The 21505-nt window shown below is 40.3% G+C and overlaps 1 protein-coding gene across 1 annotated transcript; it reads right to left on the minus strand.

Moving 5' to 3' along the window:
• Positions 1 to 6413: 6413 nt before the first annotated feature.
• LOC104566403 (glycerol-3-phosphate acyltransferase 3) lies at positions 6414 to 12654 on the minus strand. The gene is made up of 9 exons (XM_010213178.2): positions 12586 to 12654; positions 11805 to 11894; positions 10797 to 10890; positions 10388 to 10503; positions 9351 to 9406; positions 8934 to 9019; positions 7985 to 8113; positions 6982 to 7061; positions 6414 to 6522 (listed from the first exon to the last, which is right to left on the minus strand). Exons 2-9 carry the CDS (start codon positions 11861 to 11863, stop codon positions 6414 to 6416), a joined length of 729 nt encoding a protein of 242 aa, XP_010211480.2. The 5' UTR covers positions 11864 to 11894; positions 12586 to 12654.
• Between the last annotated feature and the right edge of the window lie 8851 nt (positions 12655 to 21505).

The following is a 21505-nucleotide window of genomic DNA, read 5'->3' on the forward strand; positions in this document are numbered from 1 at the left end:
AAAGACTACATACGGTCATACCTTCGACTAGAGTATTTCCCAACAGAAAGTGTAAGCTGCTGAAAACAAACATAGCCCATGAGAATGGGGCAGGGTTGATAAACTTGAAACAAAACTTTACTTGAACAAACTGTTGCAGCATTACATCTCAAATAACTTCTCCATTTTAAAAGTATCAGAATTCAATTTATTTACAAAATATAATGCTGAAGTGAAAAGAATATGATGCAAGTTTATTTAGAACAGAGATTTCAGTGGATGCAAAAAGATGTTTTCTATTTAATTTGCTGGGAAATTAACAAGAGTCCTAATACTTGATTGGCAAAGACTGTTATATATTATTATAGCTTTAATGAAAATGTATTTACATTCATTGCCTGAAAAAGGGAGTTTTGTAGGACATATAATGCATGATTTTGACAGTTGGATTGGACCAAAGACTAAGAAACACATGTAAAATTCTCATTAGCCATGCCACGCTGGTGGCATTTCTCAGTAATCTATTTTGATCTTCTTTTGGCTATTGTTATTTTATTCTATTTAAATATCGATGTCTACGGAGTTTTCGTTCCACCAAGTATAGCTGTGAACTTGGCTTCCAGGAATAAGGAATGGCCACTAAACCAATTCAGGAAGAGTGTCTGGAAAGCGCTCCTTCGTTTAGCACTCATGCGCTTCATTTTCTAACTTATTGTATACATTATTGATTTCTAGGAGGGCAGATCTAATAAAAAAGTGGCTTTTCATTTGTCTCCTGTCACTACAGCTAGGCAGCTTCAGAAAATTAGAGAGTTTAATCTCATGCAAATAGCAGTATTTTATTGAAAATAAATATGGTCAGATATATCATAGTTATCCCAGTGTTGGCTTTTATCTCCTGCCATTCCAGAGTGGCAGATAGCCAGGAAACCACTCAGTGCCATTCCTCACCCCTTCATCTCTCTTTTGACTGCAGGCAGGTTATGCTTCTCCTCCGCCGCTGCATTTGCTGTATACTGTAAAAACTGATGCACTCAATACACAGTCAGATGTTTTCAGCTTCGCTTTGCATCCTGCAACCCAAGGGGAATTTTAGTCTCCAGCTCTGCTGTCACTGACCTCTTGCTCAAATTACGCCAAAAATACACGAGCCCCAACCACCAGGCTTGTTTTTACCTTGCTTTTACATTGCCTTTAAGCCTAGTGGTGTTTATTTTCCGAGCTGCAGTCCTGTGCAGTGTGGGGCAGGGTGGGACGCGTGCCCCGCTTCATCAGCAGCCCCTGCCATCAGCTTCCCCTGCCTCAGGAAAACTTCCACAAAGGGATTTAGGTTTCTGGAAGCTCAGCGCTCCACTTACCATTAAAACCCCATTCAAAGCCCCAAGCCTCGTTTCTCTTTACAGTTACTTTCTCTCCCCCCCCCCCCTACAGAGAGTATGGGACAGAGGTTACCCTGAAGCACCCCAGTTTGCAATAGGAGCTTAAACACAGTCTCCTCCTGTCTTCACTAACAGACTCCCAGGTAATCCAGGTCAGAGCTTTTGCTTCAGTTCCTTCTTTTGGAGTTGTTCTATTTTGAGTAAATCATGATATCATCTTTGGCACAGACAGCTCCTCATCCTGGCTGAATAAATCATAAGAGGGCTGCAGAGTCAAACTGCTGTCATACCTTCTCCAGGTCAGTAAATGCTTCTCTAATTTGCAAGGGTCACATGAGTAGGATCAAAAGGGCTAATTTTCATGGGTGTCAAGCAGTACCACTCTTAATTTAGAAAGCCAAAACTCAGACTTTTTGAAAATCTGGCTACCATCTACAGCACAACCTTATTGCTTGGCATGGAACAGCTGAGGCTCCCTGTCAGCCTGAAGACAGCATTTGAGGACCTTTCCAGCAAGCAGTGCACTCAAACATTTTGCAGTGGGCTGCATCTGGCTTGATCCTGCCAGCTGCTAAATATGCTGGCCTTAATACCACAAAATATTGAGGCACATACTTAAAGCTTAGCTCTGTAATACCAGAAAGGCATCAAAATGCAATTTAGCAATAATCCCCCCTTTATGCACTTTAAAGCATCTACGCTTAAAGACTCCTGAGGCTCCATCACAACAGGGATTTTGTGGTTGGGGGAGCGATTCTAAGTAATCAGAATGGCAGCTGATGTGGATACTACCTTCCACATCAGGAAAGGACAAACTATGCTGCTGTCCAATAACTTAACTTACTTGAAAAACATACCTATCAAGGATATGCTTCCCAAACGAGCCCGTACCTCACGGCAGGCTTCGAGCCGGGCGCAGCGCTGCCACCTCCTGGCCCCACAGCGAGAGCACCGCGCAGCCCAGATTGCCCGATGCCAACCCAAAAATGCACCCCGCAGAACCCCGTGTCCCGTGTAACGGGGCAGCGAGGGCAGGGCAGAGCCGCCGGGGTTTGAGCAACGGCATAGCACCATGCAGAAATGGATATATTTTTATGTATAACTTATGCTTATATCTCATGTGTCTCTTGTAAAGTTATACATTCTCTGGGTATTGAAGATGGCCTTTAGCCATACATGATGAGCTTTTTTTTTTTTTTTTTTTTTGTAATCTATTATATAATTGATAATACACACTTACTATTTTAGGTGAAAATTAGTGAATATTTTTATTACTTGCTATGAAATCTACTGTTTAATGGGTGATGTCTATTAATAAGGTTATAAATGACTATTTAGTAGCTATCCCATATAAAAAGAAATATTTCTTTATGCATTATCTAATAAGATTATATTTTAAGAAAGTCTCATATGCAAAAAGAATAATATTGTAGACAATATTATATATTTCATATTCATGGATATGGTTCCTGTTTCACCACATATAAGGAGGACACTCCTTATAGCTAAACACAAGTACCAAGGTATATCCACTGCTGTCAATAATCCACATTTGCACACAAATCACGACTACTGATTAGTAAAGCAATTATCATATTAAAAGAGTTCAACAGGGCTCAACATACTGTAAAATTAGAAATCAGTCAATACCAGGGCCATTACAGAGAATATCATTGATTGGGTATACTAAATGCTAGCCTTGATGACCATTGATCACAGTGAACCCCACTCACAAAGGAGTCCGCTCGCTAATTGAAGAACCATCGTTTAACAGAATAATAAACCAAGGAGGAGGAGGGCAGCAGAGAACTGGCCACGAAGCTCAAATCCTTCATGGCTTTAACAAAGGAAAACTAAATAAATAAAACCTGGAATGGCTTTGCTTCTCTAATGTGCTCAAGAAATTCTAAGCTGCCTTGTCTAAAACTAAATAAACCCCTCCCTGGTCACCTCCAGTGGCCCACATAAAAGTTGGGACACATGCTCCAAAGAGCATGAGCAAACTGTTATTTCCTCACAGCACAGTCACTTCCCAAAGCAAATCCTCCAGAGAGGCCAGAAAACAGCAGGCCTGTCTGTAAAGATCTGCAAACTATCTGCTTTGTCCAGCTCCACATTAGGCCTCAAACTACTGCCTCCAGACGTGCACCTTCAGGCTAAAATAAGCATCAGGTGAAAGCTGCCCAGATGGATTCCCTCCTTTCCATTTGTGGCAAGCTTACAAGGAAGAGTTTGAGTAAATGCCAGCCCTGATTACCCAGCCTTCAACTGGTCACTGTTTCCACTACAGCCCAAGGAACTGCAAGTTCGGAGCATCTCCCCAACATCATGCTCAAAACACTATTTCATCCAGAAACATCCCCATTCCCAAAACAGGAGCAAAGAGCATCAATGTACTGGGGAAGCTAAGGAGCTGGCTACAAGAACTAATGATAGCAAACAACAAGTGACACATGGCCTCCAGGAACATGCCAGGCTTGCAACCCACCTCTGTTGAATATTAAAACACAGACAAGAACCAGGTCAGACCTGCAGCTGATTTGTAAGTAGGTAGAGCACAGAACCATCTCTGCTTTTGGTTTGTCACAGCGCCAAGATGACCTAACCTGCACCCAAAGCGAGCGCCAGCTGGCAGTTGTTTTTTAGGGGAGCGGTACCAGATCCCACAGGTTACAGGCAGAGACATGGACTCACAATAGCATGTAGCTTCCTTCAGGCTATTCAGCAGGGAGTACTTAACATATTTTCCTGGAAATCTAGAAAAAAATACATCATTCATTTGTCAGTATTTAGGATGATTCTGCATTAAATGAAATGTTGAGCGAACTGTAGGTGGGACACTTCTCCAGCAATAACTAGGTGCCACTAGATGGCAATCATTGCCTTGGCTATAAAGCACATTTCTGGGACATCAATAGATATTTTAATCAACTCTGACTCAGTTCTCATGGAGTGCAAGAGTCATTAAGTTGCTTATCAGCACATCTTATAGCTATCACATATCAATATATGTATGTATCTCCATAACAGTTTTGTTTGTTTGTTTTTACACATAGCTACCAGTCTGTAATGTGATTTATTTTTCTGAACACTCTATGGAAAGCTCTGAACTTTTGATCCCTTCCGATATTTGGTTCAGTTAAAATTCCTGGGCCTCTGAAAATTTAAAGAACATGTTTATCAAGGTGACACGGAGATGTCCAGGACAATCATCTATATCAAATCCACCTTACATTACTTCAACAGTGGACGATTAAAAGCAGTTTCAGGCTACCTAGCCCTTTTAGCAAAGCAGTGCAATATATTTTCAATATGATAGCTGTAATGTTAAAATAACCTCTTTCTAAACCAGAACTCAGGACCCAGAAGTAGAAGACGGATGCTCAAGCCATTTCAGTCAGCACATCTAGTATAAAGGGGGTCAAAGCATAAATCATCCTGGAAGTTCTGATTCCAGGCAGGTCTATGTAATGATAATGCAAACAGCCAGAAAGTTGCTTTTGGAAGACTGCTTCAGAAGCTCTGGCCTGAAGAAAGAAGCACATTAGACCCAGTCTAACCTACCCAGCAGTCTTAGTGTTAGCACTCTTTCTAGCTGGGTGGCTAATGGCTTTTTCAAAAGGCACTTTCTGGTACTGTCTACCCAAAATATCAAAGCTTGGGCCAACTGACCGACTGAGAGAATCCATGTATTTGCAAAAACTAAACTTGGGGATGACACACTGGGCCAGGCCCAGATGCACTGCAGCTCGGTTCTCTATTTCTGTGCGGTGCAGCCTTGAGGAAGCTACTACCTCTCTGTTAGCCCCTCCACTCCATATTAGCTTTGTATAATTAAACTCTGAACTCTCCAGGGCTGGGCAGTTTTTGAGTCTCTATTTGTGCAGTGCTGTCCACACAGCTTGCCGTGCCAGATCTTCCATCTCCAGCAAGACTCAATCAACGGGCTGTGGTAATGCAAACCTCATTAACTGTCCTCACCGCCTGATCTGTCTTCCAGCAATTTGGGCAGAGCAAAGTAATGTCTATTTGTGTGCGCTTCATTAGTGACATTCAGATCATTAAAAAAGACAGATTCTTCCTAGTGAGAGCTACTCAAAGGGAAAGCAAACATTTTATACAAGGAAATGCTAAAGGTGTCTGGAATATTTACATCTGACATGCCTTACTCACATGAATTAATTGTGCAGGGCGGGCTCACCAGAGAGCAATCAACAGCTTTCACAACCAGCGATGACACAAGAAGGCAGCTAGCCATAAATAAGTCCCACAGATGTTAACAGAGGGCATGACATAGTTCTCTTTAATTCATGCAACGCATAAAAGCAGATATAGAAAGAGATACAGCAAATCCAGAACTCAAGACATAATGCAAAAATATGGTGCATTTTTCTATCATATTGTCCTTTCTTCAGACTAGTTTATCCCAGTGACAAAACTAGGAATCTGGGACATGCTTTTATGTCTGCTGCTCTTCTGCTTTTCAGCAAGAACCCTCGGAGCACTTCCTGCCTTGCAACCCCTTGTCTTGTAATGGGACGAGCAAGGTCTGCAATTGCTCCTTTTCCCAAGACCGCCAAAGCTTCATCTCCAATTTCCAGCTCCAAAAATATATTTTGGTGAACTCCTCAATGGCTTCTGACATCAGCAGATTTTATCTCTAATGTACCTCAGTGCCTCTGACTCACAGCAAAACTGCTAAAACAAATTGTTACTGTAGGCTGGGAGAATGGAGATGTTTTATGAAGAGCTGAAAAGTTAATATCTAAGTTTTCAAGATAACTCAAAGGATCAGAGAATTGGTGTTCTAGCCACTCTTACTAATTTTATTGCAGGGAGTTCTTACTCAACACTGGAGAGAAATAAAAAAATATATTATAAATCTTCCTATTTATAAACATACATTCTTACTTAAAACACAACACTTCTTATGTCATATGCAACCTATCTTACAAGGACAGTTCATAAAGATGGGGATTTAATATATAAAATATAGCTCTATTTCTGGATAAATCATTGGGGGAAAAAAAAAGAAAGATGTAAAATAAACACCATTCAACAGACATTTCCCACTGCTCCATTTTCTACTACTATCTGGCAGTATTTTTTCTGTTGCTCCTCCTTGAAAGACTCTTTGACCTTTTTCCTTTTCAGTCCTCCATCCCTGGAAGATACAGATTAAAAAACATCCTTGAGTTTATTTCATGGTAAAGATAGATAAAGTTTACAATATTTAAATTTATAGTCAAAGCAACCTTCACCTTAAACATCAACTTTTTCAGCACACTGCTTTATGATGTTTACAGCCAAGATTTATTACAAAATATAAACAATGCCTTTCTTTTAATTCTCTTCAAATTCTACCTGATGTTCAAATTCTGCCTGATCCACATTCTGACAAATTTGTTCCTCTTTCTAAACTGTGTTAGTTGCCCTTTTTTTAGAGGAATTGTTCGGGGAATAAGAAAATCCTCTCTCAAAGTCAGTAAGGGTAGTGGACTACAACCAAAGCAAAGCAAATTTAGAAGAAACTTCAAAAGATTCCAGGCTTGTAGTGCAAACTTCCAGATTACAGAACACCTAACCACGTTTCAAACCCCATTTAAAAGGTGTTGCTTTTTACCAAGGAAGTACAGACATCCCTCCCTGAGCAGCGATGACAGCCTTGACTCTGTTAGCAAAGTGAACAGCATCTTCTTCTTCCTGAAAGAGACAGAAATGATTTGCTTTACAGGTTTAACATGTTCTCTGTACCTTACTTTAAGAGGTACTCATTGCTAGGGAGCAGGGACTGAGGTTTATGGCAGGCCCGAATTTGACCTGTGGTTTTTGGAGAACCTGGCGAGTCCATGAGGTTTGCCACCATTCAGAACTAGAAGTGGGATGTTCTGCCACTCTGATTACCTCATCTAATATCCTCAGTTTACAGGCAGAAAACCTCCCAGCCCTGCAGATTCAGCCTAGACACTGACATCCATAGGAAAAGACGACATAGTGCACCTTTATTTAAAATAACAAACTTCAGGGCCAAAAATCTGTCTTTACTACTGCTATACCTGCGCAAGTCTATTAAAATTAAGGTCAGTTCTTTTCCAATTTCTAAAAAGATGGGTGCTGTATAAACCAGGCAGCTATAAAGGTTATGGCCTTAGGCAAACCAAGAATTCTGACAAGACACAAGCTAGAGAGACAATCCTAGCTCCTCTTCCAGAGCTTTTCTGCCTTTGCAATGTTAGCTGCAGCAAGCAGGTAGGAACAGTGAATACTCCTGAACTGCCCAACTACAAGTTGGGGATACCAACTTGCACAGATAAACAGTACAGAAAGTGTATAGCTCTCCCCGACTCAAGCTTTATTTACTCCAAGGGTGCTCCAAGGAAACCTCTCCCTTGTGGAGGCAGGGCTACATTTGGGCTGTTTCCACTGTCTTAGCATGCTGCACTTTCTCATTTCCAAGCTTGGCTTAATTTTAAGATCACAGTGTCATTTCTGCCTTTTGTCCACAAGGTTGTAATGAAAAATCAAAAACATAATGCCAGTATATTGCCCCTTCCCAAGACTCTTCCTTGAAACTTTTCCCAGAAAACAGTTAGAAGCATCTCCAAAACATACATAAGCACAAGTACCTCCTTGACCATTGGTGGCAGGTACCACACATTGCAGACAATAGCCCAACTGGTGAGCAGTTTGAAAACATAAGTCATCGTGGAGTATTTCATGCTGTTCCAGAAGGGATCTCCAAAGCGAGGGTCATACTGGAACACAGGAGCAAGAAGCTGAAGGGTATGATCTCCTATATAAGCCGTATGCAGAGATGTATATGATGTATACACAGAAGTAACAGCGGAGATCAGCCTGAGATTAGAGAATCACTTCAAAGATGAAAAAGCAAAAGCATACTCAAAAAAGGAGTTCACAGTATCAATTTTGAAACTTGACAGTAGAGAGGCACAAAAAAACCCTAGTATATGCAAGACAGGAGTCCATCCTCGACTACATACGCTCTACAGCTGCACCTGGGTTAAATCACATAGGTTGCTCTTTTTGGCCATGAAGTCACAGCTCAACCTCTTAAATATAATCTAAAAAAGGCAGATATAATCACACCTCCTAAAAGTAGCAATAAGTGCTGGCTGAAGCTCCATGTTTTCACTTTTAATAAAAGTTAATAAAAATTAACCTTTTAAAATAACCTAAGAGCCCAAACCATGACAGTCCCATAGAAACAAATCTCAACTATATCCAGATACATCCACTCAAAAAAAAAGTAAAAACTTGTAATAATATCTATACCTGCAGATATACTGACTACAAGGTTTGCTTGGTAATGCTCACAATACCTGCAACTGTTTCCATGAGATTAGACAACATCATAGCTGCAGGAAAAAAAAATAAAATAAAAAACACTAATATATTCAGAGGTAGAGGCTCCACTAAAGCTACTCAGAAAGCTCTGGAAATGCCAAAAACATAATCGATTTTTAGTCCTATTCCTTCATGAAGAGAAGTGAAGAGAGAGTCAGGAACCCAAGGACAAAAAAGAGCAAAGAAACTTGGGAATGGGAGATCCATTACCTTGATTGCTACTGGATGGATAGTCCCTCCCACCTCAAAGCTTCCCTTCTTAAACATCATGACTGAAGTGTTATTTATGCAGGTACCTGGCCAGAATTAAAACAGGTGATGAGTTTATCCATTCCAATAAAAGCATCAACAAATCAAGCAGAATTTTCCTTAAGGAGACTTTGATTACTGGAGGATAAAGCCCAGACTTTGTTTCCCTCTTCTATTATGCTAACCAAACCAAATATATTGTCATAAAACTGTTGTGAAATAATGGATTCTGACTTCTAATATCCCAAAAAATCTAATTAATTCTACAGAATAAAAAAAAAAATTAAAAAAATGCCCTTCATTGTAAAGGTCAGGTGTAAGAAACTGCACGATAACAAGAAGTGAACACAGTGGTAAAATCAGCATAGTTTTTCTTACCTTCTGGAAAAATTAAAATGGGTAATTTGGTTTTATCTGCAATATGTTCTCTAATTCTGTGGAAGGAAAAATAAAATTTAAGTGTAAACTCCACTTTCACAGACAACCCTCTCATTCATACTCAGCCATTAATCTAAACATATGCAATCGCTTAAATACAACAAGAAAAAGCCACAGCCCAACTGCTCTCTGCCAGTCACTAGTCGCTACCAGTGTAAGAACTGTTGCAGTTCTTAATCTGGGAGCTTTTCTGCAAAAGTGAATAGCTATCCTTCTATTTCAAACATTTTAACAGTTAAAAGTGAGACTTGAGACACACACAAATTGCTTCCTGATTATTTCTGACAGGCTCCAGCTATGAAAATAGTCAAATTTTTCTTTTGCCTAAAGCAGAGCAAGCAGTGTTCCATGTTTCAAGATTTCACGTCTTCCAGCTTCTTAGCCTCAGTTTCATCTATACCTAATGATTCTCTTCATCTAGATAAGAATTCTAACAGTATTTTACTACATTTCGTGCATCGTTTACAAATAAATATATTACTACTGTTATAGAGGACACTTATTGACACACAAAATTAGCCTTCCAAGACATATATCCTCTTTCCTAAGAATCAAGAGTGTGCAGTTTCTCTCCAGGTTCCTTTTCTGCCACAGACACTTGCTTGACACTTGCTGCACCTCATTCTCCTTCATGAAGATGAACAATGGCTGGAAACAATTGACAATTACAATTTAAATATGCTGACAAAACTTCAATTCCTGTCCTGCCATCCGGAGTCATGAGCCTTGAATTTGAGGCAGGCAGAGTGATCACAGAAATGCAGGAATTCCCAGAGGCTACAGGGCAAACAGTCAGGAGTCCGGAAGGAGATTGTTACATCTTGCTCCAAAAGTGATGGGGCAGTTACAGAACTTAACGCTGATGACAACCTACAGGCGCTCAGCAAGAAGAGATGCAGAGATAGAACATTCTGAATTCACACTTATGGCTCACAGTTTCTAAACCTCACAGGACAATTAACACCTCGCTACCTTACTTTTTTCTCACCAGGTGACGGTCTTTCATTTCTGAACGTTCAAACAAAACGTGATGAGTGGTTTTCATGCAAGATTTCTGAATGAGTCCCAGGAGCCCTCCGTGTACCTGGCCAACCTGCAAGCCCAAAACAAGCTGGTTACTATGCAAAAACATGCACACATTTAAAAGAGAAAGTTCTGAAAGACGATGTATTTCTGAGCCCGTTCACACTTGATCCTGGTGCTCTCGGTCAAAACTGTGTCCACAACTACCTGTGTTCATCACTCTGCAGTCCGGAAAGCGGGAATCTGAATCTCACTCCCTCTCTCATACCCTAATTTCTCTACCAATAAGCATATGACCTCATCCACCACAGTATCTGTGGGCATCTCAACACTGCCAATATTTACTGATTCTCTTGTTCATACCAAAGAATAGCATCCATCACTAGCCAGGATTAGAACATCCAATGGAGACGTGTGGTTGGCTACGCAGATGCCTCCTTTCTGTGGTCGGTTTTCCCTGCAATGACAACCGTACAAGCAATTACATGGTGTTTATCCTCCAGCCTCCGGGCCCACCAAGAAATCCACCTAGCTAATGCACACCAGTCACAGAAACTCTCAGCCATAGAGGCATTTCACACATGTAGCATATCTGTAGATCCCTAGGAAGCAGAAGAATGCAAAATATTTCTAAAATAGGAATATTACTAACACACAAGTTAGCACTTGTGGCAGTACAGTAGGTAACTCCTCATCTCTTGCCTCATTCTTTAAAGTACCCTTCAGAATTCACTAGTTTGGGCATTTCAGTAAATTCCTTATTTCTGTATATTAGTTTCCTCATAGCTCCTCATATGCAATTTCTCTGCAGAAGACATTTTAGTTCCATACGTTACCATTCGGAGAGGCATATATCAAAGACCACTCAGATACTGAAACTCTGAGTTCAAACATACTAGAGCATGATTTTTGTTGTCTTCTAAAGAAAAACACGCAAACAAAACACACGAGCTTACACTACATATCTCCATAATTGCAGTAACTAAGCAAGTTATTAGAAGATTTTACTGAAATACCATCTACAATGTACTTTGAGAAAGAACATGAAGGATTATTTAGTGAAGCCAGCTAATAAAACCATTGTAGGTTCTGAGAAGAACGTCTGAGTTTAAATTTAAATAAGTATAGAGCATTATTTCACCTTTGTATACCCCGTGAATACACCACTGAAAACACAGTAGTGGTATCAAAATGCCTTGAGAGAAAGGAAGACAGGGTTTAGATTATCTAAATTCTTGAATCTAATTTCATCCATCAAACTACTTATGTAATTATGGAATAAAAATCCCCCTCTGCAACTGGAGATGCTCAGGCCCACAGAGAGCACTTGAAGGAACAACGCGGAGCTGAGTCTAGGCTGGCACCACTCACCTGTTGTGGAAATGGACGGCCCCGCTCAGGCATCGCACCCCCAGCGCGGCACTCGTCATCTGGACCTGGTTGCTCAGCCAGCATTTAACCCTGGAAGAAATAAAACCCTGCATCCCTTTCCAGTTCTCTGTAGTCGCTCAGAGCACAGTGTCATGGAAACCTCCCAACTTATCCCAACAGTTTTTGTTTGTTTGTTTAGCAAAACGTACCCTCCAAGATGACTTATTACAATAGTTGTGCCTGACAGGGCACACTAACTCATTATCAAAGATATTGTTGACTCCATTCCTCTGTTCAGGTTTATTATAAAATCAGATTCAAAGCAGAGGGAATTCAAGCAGGTTTTGATTTACAGATTTCCTCTGGAAGAAACTGCTTTTAATTCATTCATTAACATTCATTAAATATAGAAACACTTAGCTGGTAAATCACATTCGAGTTGTTTGCACTTGCAGAACTTAACAACTTCACAGCATTAATACTTGGCTGCTCATGACAGGATTTACTTGCCCTGTTCTGAGACAAAGAGCATCCTCTATTTTCCACTGTAAAATGCAGTATCTCTCTGGGTTACTCCAGCAGCATCTACCTGCCTTGCCCTGCACTTCGCTTTTAGATACCGTTACCTTTCAGTACTCTGTGAGTTTACAACAGAGAAATAACACCCCACAGTCTTTCGCAATTAATCCTCTCAGCTCAGGCAGAATTATATTCTAATGCCCTAATTGAATTACTTGAAGAAATGCAAGAGAAATGTAAAGAGCTCTCAGCACACATTTACCTGCCATTTGGAAACTGTCCTACGACTGTGGTTGCTGAAACCAGGAAGAGGATACTGAAAGAAGCCAAGCCGATGCTACAAAGTAAAATAAACCTCTTAATTACTGGTAAGCAGCAAACTAGGAGATCAGCAAAAAAAAAAATCTTTTAATCCCTTTATCCATTCTAGTATGCTTCTCTCCTCCATTAGTAGCTTCTAATTAGCAATACAAACCCATTAAGTCCAAAGGGATAACAGGAATCATAGATTTTCATTCAGTTAATCCTGCACTGAATCCAAAACCTTCTGTATGCCTGGAGCATGTATTTCAAAAAGCATCACAGCTTGAGCTCAGGCTATCAGGTAGTAAAGAATCCACCAAGTTATATGAGGCTAAATATTGGCTACATGATTCTTTAAAGCAGGTAAGATTATATTACAAAACACAAAGCAGAGACTCATCATTTTGTTTTTAAAAATCCATCCAGAAATGTCAGGACATATTTCTATCCTGTAAGTAAGTTACCACATAATTATGAAAATTAAATATCAGTATTTACTAATGACATTTCTGCACAGAAAGCTGTCTCATTAAATGGTCAGTCTAAGGTTACACAGAGGCACATGTATTTCACTAAGTAGTGTACTGACCTAAGATATCCTTATGCACCGTAATGTTTTTTAAAATATTTTCTCCCATAAAAGAAACCAGAGCCAAAAAGTCATGCCACACTCTCATTTCTGCACTAATCAAAACCATATCGCTGATCTTTTGCAAGAAGGAACAAAATAAACCAAACAAAAAACTGCAGCTAATTGCATCTGACTCACCGAAGAGGCAACAGGAGACAGTAGCGGAATAGGATCCCAGTGATCCACATAAAGGCCAGTTGCCAGCTGACCTGGTGGAAGTTGACATTAGTTCTGCTAAGGAGGTTCCAGGAGACCAGCTCCTCGGAGGAGAACCGCCGCGTGACTTCGTCATCTGCAACAGCCTCCAAGCCCTTCTTGGAGAAATACAAAACATCAGCAAGGTTGAAGCATCCTTGCCGCTGGCCAGCCATCTCCTCTTCCATAGAGGTGTCCTCCCTCTCGATGATCCCTTAATAGTAAAAAGCAAACAAGAAACACCTGCATGAGGAAATGAGTCCTCCTTCCACACAGAAAAATGGACAATCAAATTTCCAGAAAGAGGAAAATACTCATTCTTTTTAGGAGTAGTTCTGTAAGCACTCGCAGTAACTGCACTGGTATGTTTGGTTTAGGGACTAGCCGTTAACTCCACAGGTTGCGTCTCTAATCCTGTGCCGTATCACATCTCTCGTTGAAGAAGAGACAAGCATTCAGAGGGGTTACCAATTAACCCTGAGCACATTATCTTCATTATCCTTTACCAGGCAACCTTGCCCTGGCAAGATTATGGGTACCTGCTCTTGTTGTGATGCAAAAAGGCAGTGTTTATTTTATTGTTGCTCTCCTCATTTATTCTTTCTTATACTACACCTTCCTGCAATATGTTTTCCTTCCTCCTCATCATCCTCTCTCCTTTTTGAGTCACTTCCAAAAATTATGAAGTTGACAACATTTGCCCCACAAATATGCACAATGTAAAACAAACAACGCTATCAGGAAGGATGCTATTAGGATCATCAGATCCTAAAGTATTCAGCTGACAAATTGGACAATCTGCCTTGGATTCCTATGACTGAAAATGCCACTACACGGAAAAGGATCATTATGAGACTTTGAGCCAGTCTCTTTCTCTGTGGGAAAAAAAAAAAAAAAAGGGAAAAACAGTAGGAAAACAAAACTCTACTTCTATCCCCATACCTAGAGAAGAGTTCAAACTGTAACAGTGATCCAAAGGCTGATGCAACCACTTTACTTAAAACTCAGTCTTTTTACATACTAGGAGTAATCAGAAGAACAGAGAACTTGTGAAAAGAAGTGTCAGGTGCAAAGAAACATCCATTCCTCCACCAAACCCTCTGAAGAGAGAAAATTGATGGAGTCAGCAAGTAAAAAATCCCTATAAAAAGGGAGACAGCTTCCCAAACAATTTTCAGACATGTCTTTCTCTTCCCCACACTGCTCTCTGTAAGGCCTGCTATGCAGAAGATCCAGGAACAGGCATCTTGCTTATAACATGCTTAGTCTCTTTGATTGCTTTGCTCATTGAACTTCATTCTGACCATTCTGGTTTTCTTACTTATCAGCTCCAGTTGATGTTTCTGTCCTCTCTTTCCTAGGCAGGATGCTAGAACAGTTGCCACTTTACCAGATGAATATTGCTGTGTTGCTTTCATGCAAAGCTCTTACCATTGGAGATTAAATTTTCAAGTGCCAGCGCCTTCTGCTTTTTTACTCCCTTCTCAATCTGCAGGGTGGCCCACTGTTCCCAAAAGAAGAAAAGCAAATGTTGATGGTTTTTATTTTGTCATTGCCAGGTATTCTGTAAAATCCCTTTGTGACTTGTCTGAGCCTTTTTTAGTGAAACCCTGGCTTAGGGTTTCATTGATTTTTCACATTCAGCTGTCATGCACAACACCTTTCATTTGTTATATTGATTACGTTTTGCCCCTGTCATGAAAAATTATTGGGTTCAAACTTGTTTCAGAGCTCATGCAGGCTTTTGTTTTAAACCAGATACTGAGCTACCTGAAAGACGCTATGAGGGCCAGAGCTCTCTCTTCCCTAGTCAGCTTCAGGTAAATGAAACAAAATACTGTCCTTGGAATGAGAAGCATTTAGGAATGGCCTTAAAATGTCTTTTAAAGAGTAACAGAGATTATCTCAGCCTCGGAACAGTCACGCAGTTTGTGTTAAGAGAAGAAAGGAGAGGAGGGGGACACTTCTTGTTGAATAGTGCTTTTCAGGGAGACATTTCAGTAAGGAGCATTTGCCCTTCCCTGTACTTTTTTTTTTTTTTTTTGAGCTAACTCTATTTGCTCCCCTCTGCAAACTAACACAGAACTCAATTAGCAAACTCGAATATACCAAGAAAAAAAAAAAAAAAGAAACACTTTCCTACAATACATGCAGCACATCACAACATCTCTTACAAACACACAAATCTTTATAAAAAGACCATTTGAAATACTATTACCTATTTCTTAAGGTTTTATGTTGCCACAAAATAGAGTAGTAAATACATGTAAGCATTATCACTTTTCAATACTACCTCTTCTCATATTTATCTTAAGGTGTCTGCCCTAACAGCACCGGGAGTCTTGTGTGTGGGCTCTGCTTGTGATTAAGAAAGCAACTACCAACTCATCGAGTATCTCCAGCTGCCAGAAGACCTCCCACTCACAGGGGGAAAGGATCTAGCCTGCTGTTCCAGAGCAAGCTCTTGCCAAACTGTCTCTTTCCCTCTTACCGACATGCACAGCCATTGAAGCCATCTCAAGTCATTTTCATCATCTTTCAGACTTTCAATTTTGCATGAGCCCACAACCCAGAACAGATTTTTGGACATCCTTAGGTTTTGTGCATAGTCTACCAGCTACGGAAGAAAATCATCATGAAATATGAAACAAGGGATCTTGCACCAGGAGCTCAAGCAATGTCCTGGCAGTACTGCTATATGTTCACCTGCTGCTATGTGGGGTCAAGCATTTGAGTCAATTCCTCTCAAAGAGAGCTATAAGCCTTGAGCAAACTTTGGACCAACCCAGTGGAGCAGTTTTTACCTTCTTCGGTATTTGGTGACATTCTGACATTTCAGCTGTTTTTGAAACACACAGTAAGACTTGCTGATTGCCTTTGTTTTGCACAGTATTGAGAAAGAGCAATCACACTCGTCTTGGCTGAGACACTAATGAAAGGATGTTCTAAATAGCTTACAAAACCACAGATGTTGCAACTAAAGCAAAATTTAACTGTTCAGTGGTGCAACTTCATTCCTAAGTTTGCCAACTGAATAATGAAAACCCAGGCACTGCGCTTTCCTCCCTCCCATTTCTGAAGGATGAGGACACAAGACGTCCCAACATCCCTCAGGTAACCCCAGCTTGAATATTGAAAGCTTGACACCTTACAACAGCTCACCTGTTTGAAACTTCTCTTCACAGTACATGAACATTAAGAGCTACACAATACAAAATACTCACTTATACTCCCATGCTTGTCTGCAGAGAAAGTGCAAGCTCTAACACTGTGTTTTCAAATAGTGGAAAGGATTCAGAAGTCTCCTGGCTGCCCATCAGAGGGCAGATAAATCAGTTCAGGAGGGTTCCAGCTGTTTGTCCAGATTTCTTTGTGCTGTGTTTGGATGATTTCTTTGTTCTATGTTGCAGTGGCTAATTCAGAATAACTGCGTACTTAAAAGGAGCCCTTTGTATGAGCTCCTGCAAACCTTCCCGAAACTCTCCTCTGGGACAGATCTGAACTTTTGGGGTTCTTAGCCCTTTAGCAAAACATGAGAGTTGGAAGAGGTTTGAGACAGCCCAACAGCCATTGTCCAGAAGCAGAAGTCACTTTGTGTGCACGAGAGCAGCCTGAGACAGTCTCTGCAGCTGGGTGAAGCAATGCTGACTGCGCCATGCAGGAGGCTGAACACTTCTTAGGACTCGCTCTCCAGACTGGGAATAGGGCACCAGATTTCAAGAGTTTTACAGGGAGAGTTCTCAGAAAATGCTCTACATAAATACGGTTTCTATCAAAATATTACCTGAGATTACAGTAAGATGAACTGGTAAGGGCAGGCTACTTTTAGTCTGTTCTTGAGTCCATTTCTGGACCTGGGTAAATCCACCACACATCAGCTCAAAGAAGTATCCACAACATTAGCTGGGTGATGCTCTCCCTATACACGGCTATTTCTGAAGAAGCATTCATAATCCAATTACACAAGGAAGTTTGAATCTCATAAAATTCCTAACAATAAATTATTGGGAAACGTGGCTACAGCTGCAGGGCACACTTACCTAGCTGCCCACAGGACTTAGAGGGTACAGTATTTATTTCATACTAGCAAATCTTTTATTGCTATACCATCTACCCACCCTGAAAAAGAAACAAAAAGCTGATTTTCCAGTCTTGAGTCCTGTTTTCAGAAATAACACGTTTGGTAAGAAACGAACATCTAGACTCCTCTAGCTGAGGAGGGGAGGCAACGGACACAGACTCAAGTCTTGCCGTACACAGACTCCCTCTCGCTTGCTGGTTGCGGGTCCTGTTCTCGGTGCTAGACCCTGCGGAAGGGACACAATGACGTCCCTCACCGTAGGCCACCATTACACACTGCTCAGGAAAGACCTGCTAACTTGAACCTGGTCTTAAGAGACCTAGAGCTCCCAGGAAATTCAGACAGGGCTAAAGATATTCTGTCTTTGCAAACAGAGCTTTCAGAGAAATGCCCTTGGACCTTAAACCCCTTGATTTTAATATCTATCCTTTTATTTCTCTCATGTTGATATAAGGTATGGATTTGATCAAACACAGATTCTCCCTGCCTCTCATGTTGTGTGGTCATTTAAAGCTATGTGAAGGAAATATAAAGTGTTCTCAGATCAGAATGTCCTCATTTTCTACTCTTTTTGGTAAACTACATAGGGGATTAAATCAAATACCAGACAATGGAGAATCCAGTCACAATTTCAATAGTTTTTTGTTTTTCTTTTTCCCTGGGTGAAATATCAGCTACTTGTTAAATACTTTCCAGAGCAGTGACATTCCTGAAATATAGTCAGCAGCACATAATCATGTACTGGTGTAAGATTACTTTTTAAAAAACAGTTATCTAGCAAGACATCAAATATTGCTAATCAGGTTAGCCACAGGAACCAAACACAGTCTTTGTGTCATTCCTAATGGGTGAGATCTGGGGCAACCAGATAGCATCCCGGCCAGAAACAAGCTGACACTTGGCCAGATTACCAGTGTCAAGGAACAATTTTGGACCAGAAGGTGCAAATAAGCATCTAAGCCTGCTCAAAGCAAACTGCATTTCAAGCAGTAGTTTCAGAAAAACCTGATCCACCGCCAAAGCAAGATATCTCTTAGCTACTCTCGTGTCATAGTGAGAGCACTTTGATCACAACCTGGGAGAAAACAGCTGCAATGAATCAGAACATGAAAACAGGATTTTTTTTCTTCCCTTCAGGACGGTTAGATAATAACTTTAAATCGAAAAAGAAAACGAAATAAAGACCACTTGGAACCAACCAGAAATACAACACATTATGTTGTGCTCTGTCCTTTACTAGGTGCTGCAAATTGGGCAACTATGCATATAAGTTTGCATCTGATCTCAGAACAGTTAATTTGATTGCATATACATATTTTGTAATAAATTACTCCTCCATATTGGGAGCACAAGATTACCCTGCTTGCAACCTGAATGAATGACAACCTGAATGGACAACAAAAAAAAATTTAATGTGTTCATCAGGAGAATTGCCTGCTGATAGTAAATGCCCACTCAGTGGGTCAAATTTCCTTTCAAGAAGGGAAACACATAAGAAACTACCAAAATTGCAGTATTATCTGCAGACCGCAACTGCAAAGCTGTCCAGCGAGCTCCTCGGGTTTGTGTTTGACGTGAGAAAGCCTGATGAAATCAACTGCTCTCAGAAGTGCCACAAGCCTCTCTTTCGGGTTACCAGCAAGAATGTAATTAGCATACTGCCAGCTGATAGAAAACTAGCACATAAGAAAGCCAACATTACTCAGAGTTGCTTCACAGTCTACATTACTTAGAGCCAGTCAACACCCATTAATAGGAAAATCCAAAAAATACATGCAAGCCGTGAAGTTTGACTCAAGTGCTACCATGCTAGATGATGTAAAAACAGTTGTAGACGGTCTCTGAGCGAGAGTTTTAACCAGTATGGAAGGTGTGGGCAGACATGCAAGACAGCTACATGGCAGAACCAGGGGGATAAGATGGACGTGCTACAAGCTGTATCGCACCGATAGGGATATTTTCTACTGCACAACTAGATGGCTCCAGTAGTTTAATAATAACAACAGTAATAATGTATTTTCTGCAACAGCTACAAAAATATACTCATAAAAAAAAATGGAATTCTACAGGTAAGGTGAAGTTCTTCTCTGTTCAAGACAATGAAATCGGAGGACCTGCTTTTCGCCGCCTACAGATACGAAATGTCGGATTTCAAAAATAAACGCAATTCTGGCTTAATAAAGACCATGCATATCACTAGTATCACTAATAATATTGGTAAAATCAGGATCTTAACCTTGGCCTGTGTATTTATCTCCAGCAAAAGATACATGTTTAGAAGACAGTCTGGATTCCTCAAGTCTTGTACAGCAGCGCTTCTGACAGCTGTATCACCCAGATTTATAAATGAAAAAAGACTGACATATACTGTTGGCATTTTTTTCACAAACAGTATTCAATAGTACTACATAATTAAAATAGTTCAAATAAAGCCATTAAAACTTATGTACCTCTAAAATACATTTTCTTGTTAATTACAACCTCCCATAAACAAATATATCCTTTTAGTGAGATTTGCTATTTAATACATGTGAAACATTCTTACCTACAAAAGAACCATATAATGGAATCTCTTTTTTAACAGGAGCACACATCAGGTTAGTGCTAGATTGCAGCCCAGCATATAACTAGGTATCACCGAATGCCCCATTTGAAGGAGCTACAGCATCAGTAAAAGGTATAAAAAGCACATTCAAGACTCCCAAAGTTCACAGAAGTCACTCTGCTTTTACACCATCTATATCAAACATCCCAACTATTTTATTAAGCATGTCTTGTAGTAAACACATACCTTTTAACTCAATACTGAACTTACCTCAAACATTTTTATTACAGTTTTCACATAGATATGAGAAAACCCCAGCGACACTCTAAACATCGAAGGCAACAGAACTAGCACCAGAAACAGAATCGGCAGGACCAACAAAATCTTGCCTTCCACAAGACTGGAACACCCTCTGTTTTTTTCCATATTTGCTCCTTCAAAATGCCAACCTGCTTCCTTTTGCACAGTATTTATTCATCTGTAGTCGAGAATCCAGCCAACTTAAATAGACAAACGGATATCACATATCCTCAGAGCCAAAACCATCCCCTGGAGAAGGCTGCTGCCCTCTGAAGGATGCCACCTCTGATACTGTCAATGGTAACAATTTCCACTCTTGATTCCACCCTAACTCCACCCACTTCCTTACCAGTAATAAGCATTTACTCATCAGATATAATTCAAGGGGGAAAAAGGAACAGATAAATAGTAATATATGTATCAGCTAGTAAGATGCCATCAGTAAGGAAACTTGTCAATGTGTCAACTAGTTTTCACAAGATGTCCCGCAAGTAGCTTACAGAGCAAAATGTGGTTTCTGGACCATCTTTTAAATCTAATTTAATATATGTAGCACTTCTGCCACAGCAGTGTGATCAAATTAACAGTTTATTTGTTCAGATTTTCTACTGTATGGCAAAATGACAGCTTTGCTTGGGTAACTGCTCAAAGGAACCCAACTGAAGCTTTAGATGTGTTAAGTCAGACTAGCTCATTAACACTTGTGAGATGGAGACACAAATTGCAGCAGGTAGGAATCAACTCTCCAAGGGAATAAAACATGCTTGCCCTGTTGCTCGTTGGCAAGGAATTAACCAAACTGAATTACGGCGTTAAATAACACATGGCAGTAACTTAACTAGTCATCTTAACTATGAATCAATTCAGCTGCACAAGTTCAATATCCTGGCTAAGCAGGCATCTCCTTTTATTCTATGAAGTGCCAATAATTAAATCCAATAGTTCATCCCCTTATCGCAAACCCTACCCTATCCATTAGTAGGTAGCAGAAAAGAAATTAAGCTGCAGAGTGGTGTTCCTAGGACTTAAAAGGCTGCCCTTTTATAATCTTACCACAGAATAAACAAATTATTTTTGGTGAAATTACAACTTCCAAAGTGGTATCATGGGTGTCTGCAAAAGGTTTT

This window comes from Tinamus guttatus, unplaced genomic scaffold (genome assembly GCF_059628265.1).
Source record: "Tinamus guttatus ecotype Peru unplaced genomic scaffold, ASM5962826v1 Tinamus_guttatus_pri_ptg000423l, whole genome shotgun sequence".
NCBI lineage: Eukaryota > Metazoa > Chordata > Aves > Tinamiformes > Tinamidae > Tinamus > Tinamus guttatus.